Source organism: Apteryx rowi, unplaced genomic scaffold (assembly GCF_003343035.1).
Source record: "Apteryx rowi isolate R43461 unplaced genomic scaffold, aptRow1 scaffold_20, whole genome shotgun sequence".
NCBI classification, from domain to species: Eukaryota; Metazoa; Chordata; class Aves; order Apterygiformes; family Apterygidae; genus Apteryx; species Apteryx rowi.
The window spans coordinates 472,664-496,523 of record NW_020448308.1 but is presented as its reverse complement, the minus strand read 5'-3'; the positions used below and the strand labels follow the sequence as shown (position 1 = coordinate 496,523).

The following is a 23,860-nucleotide window of genomic DNA, read 5'->3' as shown; positions in this document are numbered from 1 at the left end:
GCTGGGTCGCAAAGCCCGCCGCGCTCCGGCGGCTCGGCCGGGGGAGGCACGGCCCGGGGGGCGGCACGGCCCGGGGGGAGGCACGGCCCGGGGGTGGGGGGTGCGGGCAATGCCCAGGCAGGGCTGGAGGCGCTGCCCGGGTGGGAGGGGTGCAGGCAGTGCCCGGCAGAGGAGGGAGGCAATGCTCGGCGGCGCAGGCAAGGCGCCCAGGGGTGCAGGCAGTGCCCGGGGAGGGCGGGATGCAATGCCCGGGGGTGTCGGCAATGCCCGGGGAGGGGTGCAGGCACTGCCTGGGGGGAGGGAAGCAGGCGCTGCCCGGGTGAGGGGGATGCGGGTGCTGCCCGGGCTGAGTGACAGGACGGCAGGAGGGCCACGGGCTTCTTCGGGGTCTCTGGAGAGGTGCTGATGGGGAAGGGTCCTCCCATGTCCCCCCTGCAATGTGCTGGGTGCAACACCGTCACCCTTTCTTTCCCCAGTGCCCAGCAGCATCTGCATCCTCACAGACACAGTGCGTGAGCCCTCTGGGCCCTGACTGCTCTGGGGGAGGAAGGCAGGACCCCCTCGGAGAGCCTTTCCCCCCCCCCCCGACACTGCTGCTCCGTTCGCTCTTGGGCACATCACTTAACCTCCCTGCTGCGCAGCACAGAGGCCCTTGGAGACCTCCAGGCTCTGGTCCAGCTGGTGGGGCGGGCTTCCCTGCACCTGCTTTCACGAGAATTGCGATGGGGGGATGCTCTCAGGTCCACGTGGAGAGGGACACGCCAAGGGAGGGAYATTCGTGCTGCAGCACCTGTGTTTTGGGGGCACCCAGCACCAAGCGCTTACCTGCATGCCAGACACTGAGGAAGAAGCTGATGGCACATCTCCGGGGAGCGTGGTTGGGGGGTCCCACAAGAGGCTGCCGAAGGATTCCCTGTGCCTCCCTGCTCCTCAAAGCAGGCTGCTGAATCCTGCTCCGGCTTGCTGCAATGCCGGGAAGCACCGGGGTGAGYGGCCCATCTCCGGTGACCTGGCTGTGCTCATGCTCTCCTACAGTCTCCCTTGTGCCACCAAGCGCTGGACATGGCAGAGCCCGAACGCCAGCCACAGCATGGCCAGGCTCCCCCCAACCTTGTCATCACCCTTGGCCGGGAAAATCATCGTCTTGGTCAAGCTTGAGGGGCTGCACGTCCCCCCTAGCTCCCCCAGGGATGGGGAGCGGCATCGGCCGCTCCAGTGGGAGATGCCCGGAGCCCAGGCTGGGGAACCAGCGGAAATTTCCATGCCAGCCTCTTCCTTCCCCGGGGAAAGGGGATGGCGAACTCGGCCCCACGAAGCACAGAGCAGCCTTCGCGCTGCTCTGCACCACATCTGGGGCCGAGATCCATGGCAGGAGAAGGGATTTACAGCCCCTTTCTCTTTGTCCCACATTACATCCAGACTTTCCGAGATTTGGGGCTTATTTCCCTGCGGAGCTTCCTGACGCGCGCTGCTGGGGAAGCATTTAGGTGCCCTGAGCTCACGGTGGGTTAGGACCAGTCCTAGATGCTGCTGGTCTTACATAAGCCCTTAGCATCATTTCCCAGCATTTCCATAAAGCAACCTGCAATATTTCTGGGAAAGGGCAGAGATGCCGGCTGCACGTGAACTTGCCTGCACAATTCAGGCTCCAGCCCTGCCTTGGGCTATTTTTAGCAGTTTCCTCCAAGATGCTCTTGCAGTTTTGTTTGTGAAATTTTATAGATGATGGGGGGGGGGGAAGGGAGCAGCGCTGGACCGTGGCGCGTCCCCCGTGTCTGGAAGGATGATCCCAGCCTCAGCGAGATGAGGCAGCYGCAAACATAAAATTGGCCGTGGAAGAGCTCCTGCGTCCTGGCACGCAGGCAGCGGTGGGAAAAGACAGGGCACAGCGGGAGCCGGGGAGCTGCCGTCGGCACCTGCCTCTGCCGCAGCCTCCAGCCCCCGGGCAGGTCCCTGCCTCTCCCCTTGCTCCGCTTCTCCCTCCCGGGGAGCGAAGCACCCGAAGGGACCTGCTGCATCCTGGCTCGGGGACCTGCTGTCACCTGATTTTGTCCCTTAACGCCCAGGAAACTCGCTCGCTCCGGCAGCTGCCGGGGGAAGCTGGTGCAAACCCACCTCCCCGGCGCCTTGCCCGGGCTGGCCACAGGCACCCGGCGCTTCCCCCTTCCCTGGCGGTGCCCTGCCGGGTGCTGGGGTGAAGGAGCAGGCCCTGAGCCTTGTTTTGGTGCTCTCGTTTCCCCTCTTCTGCCGGGTGGGTCCTGGGTCCCCCGCTGCCTCCTGGGGCTCTGCCRACAGGGAACGGCTCCGGCTCGGGAGGTGACAGTCCTTCCTGGTGCCCCGGGGCTCCCCGCAGGGGCCATAGGGAYGAGCATCCGCCCCGGGGGATGCACACGGATCAGGATGTGCACGAGGCCGTCGGGAGCCGCAGTGATTTTGGAGAGGCCGCCCAGGAGGCGAAACCCCGGGAAGGCGCCAGCCCCGCGGCGCGGGCATGGCGGGGAGCAGGGGCTGGGGAAGGCYGCGGTGACGGCCCGTCCCAGCCCGCGGGGTCACTCAGCTCCCCTGGGCCTGCAGCCCCCGAGGCCTGATGCCAAGGAAGCAAAGCCAGTTTGCAAGGTGCAGCATGGCCCGGGTGAGCCTGGCCCCGTTCATAGGGGTGCAAGCGCGCCTCCAAATCCAGAACAGCGGGAAAAACCCTRTTTCTCACTTGGGAGCCCCTGACGGAGCGAGGAGGAGGGATAAACCTTTCGTCTCGCCCGCAGGACACCAAGGGGACGGTGGCACGCGGGAGGAACGAGAGGTTATTTTAGCTCCAGCGCGCAGTGCGCTGCCGCTGGCTGGGGTTTTCCCCCTCTTAAAGCAAGTGGCAAAATGCAAAGACACTTTCCAGCTCCCGTATTTGATGGTGACAGTGGAGAGACCCGAGGACATCAATGCCCAGCTGGTTGCAGCAGGGGAGGAGGAGGAGGAGAGGCTGCAGCGCTGATGCAGGGCTGTGCAGCCCCAAGTCCCCAGGCAGGGGCAAGTCGCCGCAGAGCTCAGGAGGGGGACGGGACGCCCAGGACCAGCCCAGACACCTTGGGAATCTATGAAGGGAGGCGATGGCAGCACAGCTGACCCCGAACCAATCCCTCACTGGGGCCACTGGCCACATCCATTGGTTTCTAACGCAGAGACACCCCCTCGCAGGGCACGAAGTGCTGATACTTGCCACCCCCAGGCCCTGGGAGCCTGGGGGGCATCACCTAATCGCCAGTCCAGAGCCGGCCGGGGTGAAGGAAGGGGTCACCCTGCTTAATCCCGTTTCTTGTGTTGTCCCGTTGCTGGTCACTGCTGTCTACGGGTTGGGGCTGGCTGATCGTCCCTCTGGCCCAGGACCAAGGTTTCGCAGCCCAGCCAGCCCAGCCCGAGAAGGACCAGCAGCAGCGAAGCCCTTTGGAAGATCCCAGCCCGCCAGGATGGAGAAGGTTGGGGCAGAGCAATCCAAACCCGTCACGCTCCCATCGAATGATCTTAGCCTTTCCTCTCAGGGAAAGCAGGTCACGTCGCACACCCCCCATCCGGGACCAGACGGGACTAAATCGGTACCTCCACCCCCCGCCTGCTCCCACCCGGAGCTGCCCGTGTCGAGGCGCTGGTGCCCCTGCAACCCAGACCCTTCTCACGCCTCCCGAGACGAGCGAGAGCAGATGGCGAAGACAGAGGGAGAAAGGGCTCTGGAGGAGCAAATCGTGTCCCCTGCTTCCCAAACCCAGCCCTCGGCCCCCGCTCCCTCCGGYGGGCCGCGAGCAGGCAAAGCGACTCCTCTCCCCAGCCCCGACAGAGCCACACCACAGCCGCGGCTTCGTGGAAATGCGTTTATTGACACGGACGCCAGGTAAAGCCTGAAGAGCAACACAACCACGCCGCAAAAACCAAACGAGGAGGGCAGAACGCCCCTGAAGGAGCCCAGGCCTGGCCCCGCAGCTCCCCTACCTGCAGCTCGGAGACACCCACGCGCCCAAACCAAGGCCAGGAACAAGTCTGACAAGGAAGCGGGTGCTCTGCATCCCCCCCAGGTTGAACTGCACTGGCTGCTTAGCAGAGCGGGACTTCAGTGCTCATTTCCGATCCTCTGCCACCTCCTCCCTGCTTCCTGGCGCAGCCTTGCACCGTCCCTGTCCTCCCTCCACAGCCCCCAGTGCGAACTGGCACCTTATTAATTGCTCTAATAATGATTTTTGCAGTGCTCCTGGCAAGGCTTGGAGTAAGTCATCTCCCAACCCGGGCAGGCAGGGCTCAAGGGCTCCTTGGGCTTGGGGCCCTGCAGCTCCCAGCTCTGCTGGAGCCTCCTCCCTTCTTTACAGAGGAGAAGGGCTGGATAAATGGGGCATTTGGGCCTTTTCCCAGCACTGGCTGCTTATCTGCAACCTTAGAGCCTTGCTGCAGAGGTGCCCTTGTCCTGCCCTCTCCCGTCCCAACCCTCACTTGGGCTCTGTCTGCACCCACGGGGTCTCCCCTGGCTGTGCCAGCGCCAGAGCCCTGAGGAACCATCATCCCCCCAACCCCAAACAAACAAAAAATTATTGACCTTGGATATGGCCTCTAAAAAGACAACATGGGTGCTATGGCTGAGAGCTTTGCTCACTGGGAGGAGACGGCGTCAAATCAAGCATGCGGGGGGAGCAAAGCTGTCGTGGTCAGCGGCTTGGGTTAAGCAGCACAAGCAACGGCCGGAGCAGGGGCATGCATGAGGCTTGGCTGTCGCTGCAGCGCCTAGCGGTTGCAACGCCACAGCCACGGGAAGGGGAAGCAGTCCTGGCCCTAGGGACCGGCAGGGAGCGAGGGGCCAGGGGGCTCGGAGCAGGAGCCTGCACGRCCCTCGTCTGCGCGTGCCCCTGGGCACAGAGAGCCAAGACCCGGCCCCGGGAGCTGGAAAGGGAAGAAACGCTTCCACGGTCTGCTCGACTCGCAGCTCACCCCAGAACCGAAGCGCGCGGGGAAGCAGGGCGCAAACACCGCCAAGCCCGGGCTGCCCCCATCACGCCACGCAGCCTGGCTTTCGGTGCACAGGACGGGATCAGGGAGAGCCAGCCCAGCGCCCCGCAGCACCCCTGGCTGCACTGCCAGCACCCCGCCGGCAAAGCAGCACCGCCACGTTCGGATTTACTGCCGCGAGCCTCGGGGATTCCCGGGGTTCACGCAGTGCCGGGAGCAGGAGCCGGCGCAGCCGAAAAGGCAGGTTGGCCGCAGCAGGCGCAGGGAAGGAGCAGGCAGAGGGGCTCCGGGCGGGGGCGGACGCGGGGGCCATACCTCACGCGCTGGCAGGAGCCTTTCACCAAGAGCGGGCTCGTTCCCTCCTCGTCTCGCCCTCCACTGTCCCGTTACCCGTCTAGGGCGGCACCTAGCACGAAAAGCCTCGCTTCTCAGAGCGGCAGCTAATGGCCAGAGAGATGGTTGGAGTGAAAACACACCATCAAAAACAGAGTTGAGGCTGCCAGCGCAAGTGTAATAAAAAACCCTCTCTTTAGGACATCGTCCGCCTCCACGGACCAAACTGATGGCTCTGTTCCTAGTTCTTCGAGGCCGTGTTCACCCTGCTAGAGCCCAGTTTCCCTGCAGGGCTCCCACCGCTTCCCTAGGTTTGCTTTCCCTTTAAGCCAATTACAATAAAAAACTCAAAATGTATAAAAATATAAAATAAAGTGCAGTATATGTTTTCGACACTTTTGCCTTGTTTTAATGAGCAGACGTGTGGTTTTTGCTTGTTCTTTTTCCAACGAGCAGTATTTTACAAAATCTTAACTACGCCTAAAGCCATTTAGAAAACACTGAACATTGGCACAAAATGGAGAAGCCCACAAGAACGGACAACGAGTGAGGGGCGAGGGGGACGGGGGGGGAATAGTCGAAGCAGTGGTTACAAAGTTTCCATGGACGCTAAAAATATCAAAGGGGTTTGTTCCCTATCATCGTTAGCACGTGGATACTAATTGCTACCTTGTTTAATCAGTGCGTTTGACTGAAATCCTACACATGAATACGGCTGCTTCCAGTTAGCGTGCTTCTCCCCGCGCCCGTGGCGAAGGAGGATCCGGGGACCCCTTGCTCCCTCCTCCTTCCGCAGGGTGAGGCACAGACGGAGCTCCCGTCAGTTTTTCAAGATGGCATCGTAGGCCTGGTAGATGTACTGGGACACTTCGGGAGCTCGGCATTTCAGGGAGAGCTGCGGAGAGAGGGAGAGCGGAGGTTAGCGCGCGTGAGGCACCGGGGAAAAGCGGTGGATATTCACCTCCGTGAGACGGGAAGCCGGCCGGCTGCTCAGGGCCCGTTCACCGCGGTCCGGCGGCGCTTAATTTGCCCTCCAGCAGGTTCCCAAATCGTGGTGCCGGGCCCAGCATTGCCAAAGCAAGGGAGGGACTCGCTCGTGTCGCCACGAAGCCGACTGCACATCTCTGACCTACAGCGTAGGCTGGATGCATCACGGACGTGGCTGCTGACAAAGCCACCCAGGGGATTTCTTCTGGGTACTGGCACGCTTTCTCCATTACCGGTATTGAACTGAGCTGGCTCTGCCTCTTCAGAGCTTGCTCTAAGCTGAGGGAGGACACAAAAGCAAACTCCCACTGTGGTGTTCCCAAATTCCTTAACCAACGTAGCCACCTCCGTAGGCATGAGGGAAGGGGGCACTGCCCAGACCCTGCGGCGAGGGACCTGCCCGTCCTTGGGCTGTAAATCGCAGCAGTAGGTCTGGGAGCACATTTGCTCCTAGAATTTTGCTGTTTGGTTCTGACAGACGCAAACTTGGATTTCACCCCTCTCTAAAGCGAGGATCGGGCCCGGATGACTGAGGTGACATCACTCCTTGCACAAACAGCATTTTAAAGCACCTTCCATTGCTTGCTTTCACCATATGGGTCCCCAGACCATGGACATCCCTTGAAACTCCTGGAAGAGCCTCCAAGAGGAGAGAAATTGTTTAAGATGGGAAGTCAGGCACACAGGTCCTCGGAAGGGGAGAAGGTCAAAGGGAATAGTTATATAGGCGCATGATGCAGGACAGACAGCAGCTTCCCACCGGCTAGAGACTGTTACCAGTATAAGGCCAAAGAGCCTCTGACGTCCAGACAGCCGGTCTCCACCGCAGGAACACGGCAGGGCATAAATTTAGTCCTGTTTACTAGAGGGGGAAGGGCATCCTGGCAATGCTTTCTCGCTAATGTCTCTTGGCTTTATCTCTGGGTAACCTTGGCAAGTAAGTGCTCGTTGCTGAGCGGGCATTATCCCAGCTCAGCGGTAACAGCAACACAATTCTGTTGTTTCTCACTTTTTCCAGCTCAGTGGGAATTCCCGTCCCCAGACAAGTTATCAGGATCTGCCCCAGACAAGCCAGGACCGTTGGAAGGACCCCAGCCTGTCCCACGTGCTCTCTGCCATCCGGCGGGTCTCACCGTGTAGTTCGGGTTCCCCGGCTGAATGCGAAGCTCAGCCAAGATCCAGATGCCGTTGGTGAGTTTCAGGGACTGGTAGAGCATGTCCTGGCCTTCCACGTTCCTCTTGGCAATGGTGTAGACGTTGTTGTTCTGCAGTTTGCTGGAGACAGTGTCTTCAGAGAGAAGGAAGAAAGAAATAACCCACATCTGTTAATTCAGACTCATCATATCTGGAGAAAGGAGAGCCCAGAGGAGCATTCCCAGGATACAAGCACACAAGGAAGCACTGACTTCTGTCCCTGAGTYTTCTCTGGGGACAGGAACAGACATGATAGGAGGAGAAAAATTCCAATTTGCTCCCACGGGCTCAGCCTCTTTCCTTTCAGCCTGTGACCCCCCGGTAAATATTCACCCTTCTTGCAGGGCTTTCACTTACTGCTCACTGCTCCAGATCACAGAGGATTTACTGACTTTATCAAGACAAGATCCTGCAGTTCAGCGAGTAACAGGACTCTGCTGTACTCTTAAATCCCCCAGAACACCCAGGCAGGATAGTCTGGAGGCAGCCAAAATCGGAAGACGAAGGCAGGGAAGAACAGAGATCCCTGCCTGAGGCTCATTTGGATGCCTGGTTCTGAGGTCCCGTCCCAACCAGAAGAGCCCCCTCCTGCCTCCCTCGCTCTCATACACAGGTACTTCCAGCCAACCAATGTCCCACAGGGTAATAAAAGTCCTTTTTCTGTGACAATCACCCGAAGGGGGAAAAACCCACAGCTGTCTGTCTCCAGACAGTAAAGGGCTGTGATATAGTTTTAACACACTAAACGACCTCAGCACTTGCAGAAGACACGTGATTTTACCTGCACAAATATATGGATGTAAACATGATACATGCTATTTCTAAGGAACCTTGCAGAGAAACAAGAATAAAAGCAAATACACAGAACACAACGATCAAACCCAGCATCCGGTACCAAAAGCCTCTGGAAGCCGAGGGGTTTCTTAGCCCAGCTTAGAGAAGGGCTAGCCTTGGCCTTGCGATGCCAGCAACAGGTCACCTTGCACGCCTTGGGTGGGAGGGAGGCCCGGGGACAAGACGCAAGCATTCCCACCCCCGCCAAACGTCGCTGTTAAAGCCTGGGCATTCTTGATGCCCAGCAGGAGAGGGAACTTAATTTTCGGGCTCCAAGTGCTTTTGCTCTGACCCCGAGACCGGACTGCACATGCTAACGCTGAGCAGAGCGGCAGGCCATTTCAGAAGGGCCACGGCCCGTCTGCTCAGCAGAAGCCCCCCGCAGGCAACGCAGGCGGGAGCCCCCTGCCCCCCTGCCTCTCTCGGGGCCAGCGCCGTGCCCCGCGAGGGAACATCCCGTCAGACGCGGGTCCGTTATCAGCAGCTCGGGCGCTCTCGACAGAAAGCGGGGCAGAGAAGTGGCCTTAAAACAATCTGAACAGAAAGCCAAGAGATTGGGAACACGAGATCCATTTCAAGGAGCACGAGGAGCAAGACAGCAGCACAGTCTGCAGCGGCAGAAGCAGCACAAAGTGCCTGTGCAGCTCTGATTCACGCCCGCACTTACAAACACTGAGAGCTGCCAGCATCGGTGATGGACTCGAACGGACACCCGTCCGTGCCGGTGCGCGGCGGGATCAGAGAGGGGGCTTTGCTGCGTCTGTTTGCGCACCAGGGAACGGCAAAAGCAGGAGAGGAAGGACCCCACAATCCCTGTGCCGACACCGAGGCCTGGCCCGGCTTCCTCTCCCCGAGCGGACTCGGTAGCCAGCGCCGCAGGGTGCCCTCGGCTGCGGGCCACCTCCAGGGAGAGCCCGGACCCCTCGGCCAGCRGCCGCGCTGCCCCGTTTGCTCCCAGGCCTCAGAGCAGCTGTTTGCGGGTTGCGGAGGGTTCAAACATCCAGCTACCCAGACACAGTCAGATTTAGGTTTCCTCTTTTCCTCAGTTACTATGGAAACTGGCAGATATAAGTAACTAATGAGATCCTTTGCTTAAAAACCCTCGTTCCCTCCGTCTCCTCCTCCCACCCCTACTCCTCCTCCGTACAACAAACTCATCCAGCTTGGGAAAACGTGCGATACCGAGCGGTCGTCTGCTCGCGGGGAGCAGCAGCCCGGGGGGGAGCCTCGCTGCTCGGGAGCGGGACACCACCAGCACCCGCTTCCCTGTGCCACCCCGCTGCCCTGCCAGYGCCAGCAGCCTCCAGGGCTTGGCGAAAGCCCCGTGTCGAGCGTGGTGCCACCTCGGAGAGCACGTCCGCGTTGGCAAGGGACGGGAGCCTCAGCGCTAGACGTGACCTTCTGCCTGCCCCGTTTCAACGGGCCGTGGTTAAACCCCGCCGCCCTAAAGCCTCTTCGGAAACACCCGGGAAGCGAGTCCCTGGCAAGGGTTCGATGCCTTTGCCCTCCGGGAATCTTTATTCCTGCTGGGAGCTGTTTCCCCACTCTGTTTGGAGATGCTGCCGGAGCGGAGGCATCCCCTGGGGAGCGTGGGTGCTGGGTCGGCAGCCAGGCTGCAAGGGGGAAGCTCTCATTTTGGGGGGAAGTCTGTCGTTTTGGCAGTCCCGGGGCTGCCACTCCGTGAGGCAGTGGGCYGCCGGAGGAGGGGAGTGCTCCCGCACCGCGGGGGCACGGCCGGCGAGGCGGACGGGGCCGCGGGGCGCTTTAACGGCGGGCGCTTCCCGCAACCRCGCGCGGCTCCCCTGGGCTCTTCGCCGCAGCGCTCTGCTTCGCTGTCCCCATCCCTCCTCCTGCCCCGGGACGCTGCTCACGGGGGCACAGGGAGGGAAATGAAGCAGGGCAGCTCCGTGGAAAGCCTGCTCCTGCCTCCCTGCCCGACCTCCGCTGCTCCCCCAGGAGCGCACGAGACCCTACCAAAGTCCACCCGGCCGCGGGCCRGCGCGCCGAGGCTCGGCTCGCCCGACTCCTGCCCCCGCTGGGAGCGCGGGTCCGGGACTGACACCCGCCGGTGGCGAGAGCCGAGGGTCGTTCCTGACGCCTCTCCGCGGGCAGTAGCTCCCATCGCTCCTGTGCCGGCGGGCGGCATTTCGGAGGCATTTCGGAGATCGGGCAGAGTTGCTAAGCAACGGTGCCAGGCTGCACCTCGCTGAAGGCAGGACCGCTAATGCCATGTGACAGCACAGCCTTTAAAAAAATATATATATATTTGCTGGGAGCAGAGAGCTCAGCCTTGCTGTGAACGGGGCTGCGTGCRTGGAAGCGGCAGCCCCGGGCGGCCGAGCCGAGCCGAGCCGWGCCGYGCYGCCRGCGCCCTCTCCCCACCGCTGCCATCTCGGGACTCTGCGAGCCAGAAGCGCGCGAGCCCCTGCTGCGAGGCGGCACCGGCTCCAGCTGCCCTCGCTGAGCGACTTTAAGCAGGGCTGCTTCTTTTTGCTCAACGCTTATCCTCCTGTTAAGAAAGATTTCCCCATCGCGAGCGCCAGGGAAGTCTCCGACATCAGTCCATCTTTCAGGTKTTTTGCACCAGCTAAATAGTACACGTGGAAAGACGGGCAAGCAGCTGAACAAGGCCACCTTCCTCGCACAAAGCAATCCTTCTTAAGCACCTGCTCAAGTCTTCGACACATCAGATGTGAGAAATTCACATCTCCAACATCCAAGATACCCAGTGTGCAACAACGGCAGTTTTTCCCAAAGGCCATGCACAATCCATGGGATTAGCAAGGAGAGCACGCCTGCTCTGAGCTTGCACCTCAAGGCCATTTGCAGCGAGCACTGGAAACGAGGAAGGAAAACTTCACCACTTTGTCTTGTACTGTGAGAGCTGAAAATATCCCTGCTCCATTTCTAGTAACACTCGAATGGTTCTGAGCAACCAGCCAAGAACCGCATTCAAATACCAAACAAATCTGCAAACTTGGATCCAGCAGGGAGGGACTTTGATCATTTCCAAGACATTTCATAAGCACRGGGTTTTTAATTTATTTAATGATCAAGGGGAAGCTAATAGATTTGTGGAGATACAAAAACATACCAGGGACACGTGCATACGATTGTTTCCCAATTTGTTGCAGCAAGAAAATCCAATTTCTCTTTCTTAGTTCTAGCATTAGCAAATTACATGGGAAAAATCAAAATGACCACCGCATACCAATAAAGCCACATTCAACCCAAAACAATGAAGTTGTCATTTCACACCATAGATTGGGGGCCAGTAATAAATCAGCAAAAACAAAGTTACCAGAATTGCTGAACAGCACAGCAACTAAATTACATCCTGATTAATRGCATTCATCTGCATGTGCAAGTCAGCTTGTGCCACTGCTGTAGCTGCTCTTTCACTCAGTGGGTTTGGGTAAGCAGAATTAAAAATAATAATAATAAAAAAAGCTAATCTGATTTGCATATTTTAGCTTAATCTAATGGTYCTTTAAAATGTAATCAAACTTAGCATGTTGGTAAAAACCAGTGTAGACAAGGCCGAGCAAATTTTAGTGCATGTTTAGTTGAGGGGGAAAGCTCAGTTGGTGCAGCTTGTCAAAAAAACCCACTCCACTTATTTGAGCTACATAGGTCTATGAATATTTTCACGCACRGATGACACGAACACTGGGGCATAAGCAGGAATCCTTAGCAATCATTCATCTGATACCCAAAGAACAGCGTTAAAGACCTTACGACCCTACAGCCCTTCCCAGACTCTGCTACAGCAGGCTCTTTGGGCTCTCCCAACTCTGATTTTTTTTTTTTTTTTTAAAGTTAACATTTGTTTCACAAGAAATGAGAATGCAGGGGTGTACCCATGACCTTCTGTTTTTATTACAAGCTATATTTCTGAATACAGTTTTCTCCACAGCAGTATCATAACCGCTTATTAAGGAGGCAGATACGTGAAGCGGAGCTCTAATGAATGCCGAAGGGACACTGCACCGTTGGTGCACCTCGGCCCTGTAAGACGGCTCCAGACAGACTTGCTCCTCCATGCCATAGGCCCTGGCCCTAGAGAGAAATCCCTAATCTGGGGTTAAGCACGYATCCCTCACCGAGTCACTGGGAACAGTGGGAATATCTTCAAGGGCTCAGGACCTGCTTATTTTGGAAACAAAGATGCTCGAGACAGGGGTCAGGGTGGCAGGCTCTGGGCGTCTAAGGTGTCAGCAGTCCATCCGCTCCTCACCCGCCGCCTGGTGCCTTCCTGCAACCTCGGCTCAAGGCGCTCAGGGCCGCTACCTGCAGCAGCCGAGACCTCGTGGCTCTTCTGCGCCCGCTTCGGGCTGAACTGCAGGGACAGGAGCTTTTCCCACCGTCCCCATCGCAAACCGCCACAGCTCGAGTCCCAGCCCTGAGTCCTATCTGCTTTGCCCCGCGGGCGCACGATGAATCTCTTCAAAGGCCTGAGAGYGCAGGCTGAGCGCGAAGCATCTCTGCTGACGGCACGCGTGCCTCTACCTCCTTTCGGTGCGAAGGAACAAAAGAAACGACCTGGGGAAACGCCGCGGTTTACACGGAGGCGCTGCAAGGCGACAGTGACAGCCAGCCTTGCACGTACAAGAAAGCACAAGCTACCTTCTTGACAGATAAAAGCCAACCCGCTAAACCCCTGTTCCAAGCCTGCTCTAGTTTTGTTCTGAAAAAGTTACTGAAAATTTCAGCTTCCCTGTTGAAGAAAACCAGCATTCCCYGCTTAGYGGGACGGCAGGGCCCGAGGGTCCGCACCTAAATTCATCCCCGCTTCTCACGAGGTGCGGACGCAGGACGGTCCCRAGCRCTCAGGAAAGCGAAGGCTCTTTGCRGCGAGGAGAAGAGGAGCYGGGCACGCAGGTGACTTCGGATTAGCCCTCTGGCCCGCAGCAGCCTGCGCRCCGCCCGCTTCGCTCTGCTCCGTCCACCCRGYGCCTGCTGCAGCCGCGCTGCTCTATTCGAGCGGCTGGCTGTGCTGCGATTAGGGCACATCAGCTGGGGAGCAGAGCTATTTTTACCTCGCAGCTAAATCCATGTCGTTGGGCTGGAATCAGCTAGACCGAAGCATGAATGGCACGGCCAGTCCCTGCGCCTGAACGGCAACTCGCCACCAAGTGGGTGGGCTCAGGCTGGGCACGAATTAGTTATCTGAGCGGATGCGATAGGAGGGATATTGATCCACACGGAGGCCTGTGCACCTCTGGGAAGCCGGCAGCTCTTAGAAGCTTTTTATCTGTGTTAAAAGGCTGCAAAAAGCCCAGCACCTTTGAGTTTTAGTTAGGAGCTGTTAAAATCTGCAGACTTTGGTCTGAACAGCTTTGCCAAGGCAGCAATTGCTCACCTTATTTTATGCCAATGGGATGAAAGCTACACAGCGGCAGCATTTCATCAATGATCAACAGACCACCAACAGTACAGGCCAAGAGCTTTAGTCTGCTTAGGTGTCTCCAAAAAGAAAGTCTTTTGAACACGAACCAGTCCCTCCTCCACAAGGATCAAGTGCCTRAAGATTTTCTATACAACACAAAGTTGCTATACTCCAAAACAAGGAGGTGCCTTAAAATAAGGCTATTTTCACTGGATTTCCAGTGATCAGGATTGTAAATCTTGCAAGATTACTGCCCTATTGCAGCAACTGACCCAATATGCACCCTTGCTTGGGTATAAACTAGTAGCAACATGGATTAAACCTTCTTCCAAGCTCACCCAGTTTATTTTGCCCCTATCCTGGTGCACACATACACAGAGCCACTTACCACGTTTCCATCCTGAGCATGTTGTAAATCTAGCCCTCCACTGGGTTTTGGGCCCTTGTACAGACAAGCTTCGCACTGTTAGGATGGTCTGTACTAGAGGAGATTACTCTTAGATTAAAGCAAGGCGAGTAGCAGAACTATTGAATCAGGACTGAAGTGGTAGCTAAAACCCAAGAGGCAAAAGACAACCACACAAGATTTCCCTAGTTTTTCCTCCTGCAAGCTATTGGCCTGCTTTTGGCCAAAGCCCAGGTGGTCAAGGAAAAAAACTGCCTATAAAATTGCAAGAAGAAGGAGGTGTCAGCAACAGAGATACAAAAACAGAAGCTTCATCTGATAGAAGCGTTTGAAATCTGTTTATCAGACATGACCCACTTTCTCCCGAACATAAGCCAAAGAGGCTGGCAGATCCTGCATACTTTGGAGCCTCCCAAGTGACTGATCATGCTCAAGAGACACTGTTTTCAGAGCTCTTGCTAAAACACTGGAAGAAGCTTCTTCCCAGCTGAGCCCTGGCAATGGCTGCAGATAGCACTGCAGAGAAACCGCGCTGTGTTACTGCACTCTCCTTGCAAGCTATGTGTTACTGAGCATCATCAATCCAAACAAGGYTGGCCAAAAAATCTGGCCTCTGGCCGGCAAAACACCCCTGCTCTCCCAGCAGGGAGCATTACCTGTCACTCCGTATTTTATAAGAGCTCCTTCTGAAGGGAGATGGGTGCTCTGACCAGTCTGCAGGATCGCCGGACCACCACGCTGTAGGTGCTCATCTCTGCAGCTACGCAGTCTCCCTCTCTCCCTCCCAGCTATGTCCTCCACTAACCAGGACCACAACACACCAGCACCTAGGAGAAGTTACCAACATTTCTAACTGGAGATGCAAAGAGCTCCAGGCAGTGCGGTTAGGGCATGACCAACGACAGCACTGCAGTGTGGGTGGAGAGGTCGATGCCAAACTTGGACTGGAGCRGAGGGACAGCTGGGGGAGGCACAGAGGTTGTTCTCATTTGAAACCCCACAGTGAGATCAAGTCATAAGGTCCAACAGCTGCTATTTTTTCCCCTCTCTTGCATGTTACATCTTTTATATTCCAAAATAGTAATAATTATGAGTACAAAGAGACCCATGGTTTCTGTCTACAATTGAAGCAAGAAGATGTTCACTGTGTAATAGCAGACATGAGAGAATAAAAAGGTTACAGGGTTTGTAATCAATAGGGACTCATTTTTTCCTCTAAAACATAGCAGCTTTCGGTAGAATCACTTGGCTCCTGTCCAGACCTCTCGAATAGGAACAAAGCTGCTCTGCTGGCCACATTCCACTTTTTACACTCCCTCACCCTTCAGCAGTAATAAGGTCATAAGTACAAGTAGGATGCTCACAAACGGAGGCAACTAGATGACTAAACACATAGCTGAACGGGATAGAGTATGATCAAAACATGTCAATATAGCAGCTAATAACAGCAGACCAACACTCCTCTCACATGGCTTGTCCTCCATAGACATCAAAACATTTTTGCAGTGGTATGTAAGATTACTCTTTCAAATCAGAAAGAAGAAAGCAGATGCTGAAAGGCAAAGTGACTGGTCCAGAGCTGGGCAGCAGGTTAAAGTCAGGGCTGGAACACATCTCCTGACTTCTAGTCCTGTTTACAAGTGCTCTTTACACTGGTAATGGCAAGGTGCATTAACAAACTACCACATCATATACCTGCAGCATGATGCCCACTGTAGCAAGACAGGATTGATGAACAGCCCAAATACAGTATTCAGCTCTATTTAAGAACAGCTTTACAGAGAAATGAAGCATAAAAGAGAAAACATGAATACAAGATGCAGAATGAAAGGAAGAAGCAGAGAAGTAAAATCTAAGGTCTGGGATTTTAGACATGCTTTCATTGACTCAGCTAAAGTTTTTCATTTAAAACAAGCCCCAGGACCCAGAGCTTACAAGGCATTCTGTTCACAAGTGCAATACTCATCTATCTGTTATCCAGACACAATGCTATTAATAAGGTGATGTCTAGTGACCATGTATCACAGGTGCTGCTCAAGGCTCTCAGCATGGTAGAACGAAGCTACTCACCGGCATTCAGGTGGCAGTCTTTAATCTGGAACTGAAGCTCGTTTTCATTTGGAATATCTTTCCATGTTGCGAGGAAGACCTGGCGCTCTACAAACAAGAAAGATGATCAGCACTCCTGGCTCCTTGCAGGATTGTAGCATTAATTAAATCACCGCAGAATGATAGAAGGTAGAGGAAAAAAACAAACAAACAAAAAAACCCAACCTTTCGGTCATGTTTTGCCCTGCCATGGTCAGATCCAGGATTTGCTCCTACAATAATCTCAGTCTTACTGTAAAAGCAGCAAAGCTTTGATGGTTTTCAGAACCCTCAAAGCAAAGACAGTCTTTATCATATGAGCTGTTTACAAACCAAGAACGGGTGGGATTTGACAAGAAGGAAGGAGACCCACACACTCAAGATTATTTTATGGTGAAAGTAAAGATGCTGCTTTTCCAAGCAACTTCCCAGCYGGTTCAAAGAACAATTTAATAAATGAGAACAGGAACACAAGAGTTGCAATGCAAAGGTTATAGGGGCAAATCCCAGATCCATTTAAGTGAGCCACCCCTCCAACAAAACCAGAAATCAGTCTCAAAGGAAAAAGATCCACCCTTTGTCTAGCAGAGAGGGTCAGAGCAGAGGACACTGGTTCTGGAAGCACAGCTCTATGGATATTGCAGGAGAACAGGGGTAGGCTATCACACCACTGCTAACCACTTGAGGCTGCTGAGACACACTGGCATGAAGATAGCGGCCAAGCACATGCGATTCTCAGCCATGGGACAACTGGTACCCAGTTGGGCGCTGCTAGTACAACCTGGCTTGGGGAGGCTGACCACAGACCTAAGCAACACTCACCCATTTTGCCATCCTCTACGAAAAGCACGTTGAGAGGAATTAGGCAGCTGAAGTAAAAGACATCAATGTTGTTTTTCACAGCCACCTGTTATAGAAGAAACAGGGCGGGTTAAAGCTGCTCTGTTGGCTGGAAGTTCAAAGGGATCCCAAGGCCTTGCACGGTCGTTTCCTGCCTGTGAGTGCAGGAGTGCTCTCTCCAAGCAAAGGCAGACTCTGAACACGGGACTATCTGGAGATATGTTGCTGAGCTGCAGGGTAGCTCACAGACAAGGATCAGGCTCAGTCCACTGCACTCGCTCCATTTTCACCAGAAGCTGCTCAGTCGTCTCCTGCGAGCATTTCACCGTGCTGCGTCAGAGCCGGTTGCACCAGCGGGGTCACAGCCAGCATCCTTGCCCGTTTCTACTCTCGTTCAGCCTTTCCCTCCCTTCATGTCCTCCACCTCCTATATATGTTCATCTACTCTGGCTGCACGCAGCTACTATCACGTCTGTCCTCCTGTTGCACATGAGCTTCTTCACCTCCCATCTCTGTCACCTCACCCTTGTAATTCCCAACCTCCAAAACCCCACATAATCTCTTGTTTTACCCCAGCAATTCAGTCGTTTCTGAACATGCAGATTCCTTGGTTAACTCTATTTCAGCCTGGATGCCTTCTACAAAGCCGGAAGCCAGTCCACTTCTGCTGCACTGTCTGCACACTCCTGTAGTCTCTCAAGCCTACTGCCTTCACCCTCGCGCAAGCCGGATAGAGAACATACGGTGGGTGTTTATTCTGTGCCTCTAGAGCAATGAGGGCAGGTAAAAAAAAGATCACTTGACAAAAGACTTAATCCTCAGTGTCATTAAACTCTGCCAGCTGGGGAGATGCACTGGATTGCTTCTTCTCACCCATGCTTGCCACATTCCTGACTAATCTCTGCTAATGTAGAGAGCAACCTCAATTCAGTTTTCCCCAGGCTGAGAGCTGATGGTACAGCAGGAGCAAACCAGAGGTCTGAGAAACTGCACTGTCATAATATAGCACAGAAAACGTAGCTGTGGGCTTTTTTTCTATGCCACTCACGCTCTCCTCCCATCATCCAGCATAGCAATAAACTGTCACTGGAGTAAAGTTCAGCAGACACCTGCCATTCCTTGCAATGGAGGAAACTTAGCCTGTAAGAGGGACCTAGAAACGAGATTGTGAGGGGAGCCCTGAATTTCAGTGGCTGTTTGAGCTCCTGCTTCCTTTGAAAAAAATCCCAGACAAATTCTCCAATTTGTCACCCAGCTGAAACACAAACCAGACCAAGCTGAAAGCTGAGCCAAAGAAATAAATTTGCTGCTGCAAAGACTTATGCCAAGACAAACTCTGTTCACATTAATAATTACATACATTAGTGTTTTGCTGAGAAAATCTACTGTCCAACAGCGGCAGGTTTAGAAAGAAACCCCCAAGTGTAAGAAACAGCTGTGGATAGACACGGAAGGGGAATAAACCAGAGGATTCACAAGCCAGCTGGTTAGACATACACGYGAGCCAGAGCACAAGTGGTAGGAGACAAGGTTCCCAAACGAAGAACACCTCCAGCAATTGGGAAGGTCTCAGAAGAGCAAACAACAACAAAAAGGTAGATGTGACAGTCTGTGGGGTTTCTACTCTCAGCCATCGTCAAAAGTAGTGGCTTATATTTAATTCCCACAGTGCAAGCCAGCTTTTAAGAGGGGATTAGTTTAAAGCCTGCTAGAAACATGTAGATTATGGTGCAACCTAAAAAAAATAAAAAAATCCACATGGCCTTCTGTAATAGGGAGCTGTCACATGCTTTGACTGTTGGCGTCATATTTGTGAGTTTGAATGCTGAGAGCTAGAATGGAATATTACAGCCAGCTCTTTAACATCTTACTGCTGCTACAGACACCTAAGCCAGAGGGGCAGTAGCAGATTGCTGGATGGACTTAAGTGATTCACGTCTGCAAAATGTGATTAAACAGAGTCTGGGTGAGCAGCCAAAAATGCACCTCTGAATCTTGGAGGGGAGAGTTCTGGAAAGGAAAGCAGTGCAATCATTCTAGACACTACGCTTGGAGGTAAGAGTCATGGAGACAGACTGAAAGAAGGAAAATTTAGGCTAAACCTCCAAGAAAACTTGACAGTGAAAATTATTAAGCAGCATAAAATTCTCCRGAGGAAGAGAGAAGCTCCAGTGCTTGGAGTATTTAAAATCAGCCTTGATAATGCTCTCAGTAAGGTGTATTGTAGCAAAACAACAAAGCATAGCAGGGACTACACTGCAAGACCTAAGATCTTTTCCAGCTCTGATTTAATCATTAATTGCCTTGCCTTAGAACAACAGAGATTAGTTAGCTTTTGTAGCTAATTGTTGTTGCCATACAACAGCAGTTACTTAGGAGAGGGGCTGGAGAGAAGCGCCTTCTCTCCGGTCAAGGCTCTAGAGGCGCACGCCAAATTAATATGCTAACCCTGTCCCTGCAGTTATAAAAATGCTATAAAAAGGTATCTGCTGACCTGCTTCTCAACTCTGCAGAAACATCCTGAGTAAGCTGCTTTGGCTGTACTCTAGGGAGCTACGCAATTAATGTGCTCCAAAGCGCAGTTTCTTCCCAATAAAGCACAGCAAGCCACCCTCCAGCCTTCCTACCAAATTGCATCACTGGCTTCAGTAATGACATCATGCGTCACCATGCAAGTATCTGTAACGATGCAGAAGTCAGCTGTTACAAATAACTTTGCAAACAGGGAGGGGAAGAGCTACAGTCCCCCCCCCCATTACCTATAGCACTGGGACAAGACCGGTAAGTTTTTCTGAGAGCAGCTTCCATCATGCAACACCACATCCTTCCCCCCTCAAAACAGCCAGGCACACAGCTGTTGGTGCTCCAGTCCCCAAGACCTGGTCCATGCAGAGCAGCCTGCAGCTAGCTGAACAGGAGAAGTCACACCAAGAGCAGGCTTGGAGGCCCTGCCAGCTCGTAACACCTTTCCAAGTGTCTCAACCTTTTCACTGCCACATCAGGAGCATCCAGTGCCATCTGACAGGCTACAAAAGCAATTTCAGGCAGAAAGCAGATCTGGACCAGAGCTTGAGAGAAACTGAGTAGCTACTTTCCAAAAAAATCTAGTGCTCCTTAAGTGAGAACGTGGGTCTGAGACAACCACTGACATTTAAAATGATACCAGTAGCTGAGAAGTCTCTCCAGGTTTGACATGCTTGAAAGGAACCTCCACTTGCACTCAATAAATCCTCTAGTCCCATGGCTTTGCAGCTTTAACCCGCCAACCTGCACATGGACTATTAAATCTTTGACAAGACCTTCAGCCTCAAACATTTGAGAGTTGAGACAGAAACATTTTATATCAAAACAGCTTTCCATCTGCAATCTTATTTGAAAGAAGAAAAAAATATTACTGCCTTGTGAATTCAGTCCAGCAGACTACAAGGCTTCTGAGGGATAAAATTCAAAGGTGCCAGATTTTCATGTGATGCTTCGCTGCTGAGAAGGTCTGAGCCCACTGAACACTGGCACAGGGTCACTTAYGTCCTGTTAGTGATCCTCTGACTAGAGGAATCAGTGCCTGGAGAAATAACCCTGGAACATATTTGCTCACCTTGCAGCATGAGAACCCTTCTGATGCCTTTTCCTGCTGTGAAACCCTCTGATGGCCAACACGTGATATTTTGAGGAGGAGGTACCTCATGATAACAATGCCAAACTATTTTCTTCAATAGCGCAGGTTTCCGATGCTTTAAATCCCAGACTCGAGCATACAAACTAACTTTCTAAACTGGGTCTGAAAGCACACACAGATGCTTTCCATCAGCAGTAAATACACAACATACCCACTTGGAATCCCATTAGCACCTACACTAAATTAAGGATTTAGTTAGAGTTTGGTTTGGCTTTAATGTCTGGTAACAGCCAAGCTGCTAAGGCGAGAAGAACTCTCCTCTGCAGAGTCTATTTTACCTCTGCCAGTACAAGGTCGTGGTTTATTCCGTGACAGTCTGCTGCTCTGGCTGTCAGATGCCTCCAGGGAGTGCTATCTACTTCACTTCATTTTGTTTGACAGGTCGGGCTCTTGGGATCCTACAGGCGTTTGACAGCCGCTGCTAGCCGGGTGCTCTACCTACAGGCACGAATCTCGAGCTCGGGCAGCGGAGTGGCATGCACACCATGCGAGCTGGGTGCTGCGCCCTTGGCAGCAGCTGTCACCTCCTGGCATGCCATTTACGTCAACGGTCAGGGAACAGAAAGTCACTGGGGAAGAGCTCTGCTCTCATGTTTGTCTGGCTGTACTAGAAGTTCAAAATGCACATTTTATCAAATGTACTCTACCATGTGCCAGACCTGTCCTTAATCGGGAAGTCAACAGCTTTCCACAGAGGAGCTAGGAACTGGCTGCAGACTCCAAGCTGTGATTTGAGTGTTTCCTTCAGGGAGCCTTTCAGGGTGGGCTCTCTTTTTGCTGGAATAAGACCTTCTCACTAGCAGAGGCTGTTAAAAAAAAAAAAATCTGGGCAACAAAACTAAGCAAACACCTTCCGCTTCTAGTCACCCAGGAAGTCTGTTACGTGCTAGTTGGTCCAGTAAGTTTGACCCAGCTCACACATGCAGATATTGTGCTATTTATCAAGCAGGCTCTGAAAGCAGAACATCTACTGGCTAGACTTGCTGCTCATGGCAATTCTCAGCCTTGTTTTTATTGAGTTGAATGTGTGAAATCTGTTTCAAACTATGAAGGCTCTGCCTTTGTGACCTGAGATACATCAACATTTCTCATGAATGAGACCTCCAGCATTGCTGCATGACAAGTGAGAAACTGAAGAAAGGAGGAGCACAGGTGATGAGCTGCAGCAGAACTGAGCACTGAGGGACAAGTATGACCTAGTGCATTAACAAGACCAACCTTTTCTCATTTGCCTTTGGAAAAATATTGTTTTGCCAAACACACTGGAAGAAACAACTAAGAAACATTCTTCAACTCAGACAGCTTTAGCGGCAAGGGAGAGGTCTGCATTTCCAAGTGTCACTTTCCAGGAAGCAATGCAGTTGGCAGATCAGTCCCTTCCAATGCTCGCCAGTCCAGCCCAAATCATTTTAAGGGCCTTCTGGGAAACTGAAGTCATGCTTCTTTGGGCTGTGAGCTCAGTAGCTCCCCCCAGGTAGTGCCAGGGAATGGGACGCACTGACTGTCAATTTTGAATGTTTATTTCCCGGAACACTGATGCTCCAGGCTTAGGCAGATGCACTGCTGCTCCGGGAGTCTCTAGCTTGTTCTTGATTGTATCAGCTCCTGCAAGTAGTTACCATCTCACAGTAAAGACTATCAGATCTGTGCCATGACAGGCCAGGCCCGATGCCTGAAATTTTCTCAGCAGGCTGGCTCCACTTCACTCGTTTCCAGGATTAGGGGAGCGATTCTTATGAAAACAAATGAACAAAACTGAGTTTTCCAAATCCACAGCATTTCACAGCCCTTGAAAGGCCATTTATTAGGAACAGTGGCTCTCTTTATCATAGGAAGGCCCCCATCCCAGGCATTTTCTTACTCCAAATTTGGCTCTAAGCCCAGAAAGTGTCTGGAAAGAATTAAGATCCTTCACAATGCAAAAATCAGAATCCATTTTCTTCCTTGAGAGCTCAAGAACTCATATATGTGGTGGCAAGAATAACCCATCTCTCCCTCCAACGACGACCCTGATGGGCTACAAGTCATCACATGTGTTTCACAGCTTCGACTGTGACAAGGCAACAACAGGACTCAAATAAATCTGTGCAAGTACTGGAGCTACCTGCCTGACTGGCAACCAAGCCAAGGCTACCAAACACTTTTGATGGTCAACACAACCTCTCACACGCTTTTGGGCAAGAGCCTGTAATTGCTTGTAATTGCCATGCTCTGCAGAGCCAGCTCTGGGCAGGTGGACTGAAGCACCCACAAGTGCCAGGTAGCCTCCAAAAGGCTGACATGTTCCCCAGCTGCCATCCCCAGCAGAAATTAGCAGTGCACCAACAACCACCTCAGATTTTCTTTAGCAAGAGGCATGCTCCGAGGGCATCCTGACAGCAGCTTTTTTTATCTGGGAGAAGTAAAAGAGATGAACCAGAGAGCAGGGACTGGAGTCTCTTTAGCCTACAGTGCTGTGCCTATTCTGACTTTGGCTTTATCCTTTGACTGGGTGTTGAACCTGACTGAGCTTTGATCTCAACAAGTCAAAAACATTTTCATCACTACTTTAGGATGGGAAGGAGAAGCCTTCTAGTCATTATCACATGCAGCAAGACGACTGGCAAACAGAGAAGTCTGTTCATTTGGGCACCATGGTTATATTTCATTTAAGTAAGCCTCTGAAAACATTTCAGTCCTCCTCCCCTTTTTGTAAAAATGGCTTTTTGTTAACTTGTCGAATATTTTAGTTTCTTTCTGTGATTACAAATGTTAAGATTAAACCAGCTGTAGTCAGTGAAGGATTAGAAACAGAAATCAAAATATAACCTGAACAAGACTTGAATTCATTACTTCTGACGTAGTTGCCTAAGGAATGTACTACTGGCCTTTGAAGTTTCTGATTAACATGATGAAAAGTTGAAAGCTATCACTTTGGTTACCTCGGGACTTATTTTTCTGTTACTAAAACAACAAAAAAACAGACTAGGAGATGAACACAAGATCCTCCGGTTCAAACCAATTCTGAATTCTACTTCAATATTTCCAAGCTCAGAAAAATTGCATTAAGCAAACTCATCTTGAATTGAGTATTTTGGTTCTTCAATGAATACAGGGACATTTGTATTCTCTACTTTTATATTATGCTATAAATTGT

The 23,860-nt window shown here is 53.0% G+C and overlaps 1 protein-coding gene across 3 annotated transcripts in view; it reads right to left on the bottom strand.

Moving 5' to 3' along the window:
- Positions 1-3,843: 3,843 nt before the first annotated feature.
- Positions 3,844-23,860, bottom strand: part of AP2B1 (adaptor related protein complex 2 subunit beta 1) — an 83,039-nt gene continuing 63,022 nt past the window's right edge. For 2 of the 3 annotated variants that reach the window (XM_026063622.1, XM_026063621.1), the window contains 4 exons: positions 17,031-17,115; positions 16,191-16,277; positions 7,431-7,585; positions 5,867-6,205 (listed from right to left, as the gene is read on the bottom strand). In XM_026063622.1, coding sequence (XP_025919407.1) covers positions 6,131-6,205; positions 7,431-7,585; positions 16,191-16,277; positions 17,031-17,115 — 402 coding nt within the window. In that variant the 3' untranslated portion in view covers positions 5,867-6,130. Of the gene's footprint in view, positions 6,206-7,430; positions 7,586-16,190; positions 16,278-17,030; positions 17,116-23,860 lie in introns of all 3 variants that reach the window. The other variant, XM_026063620.1, reaches the window with a different exon arrangement.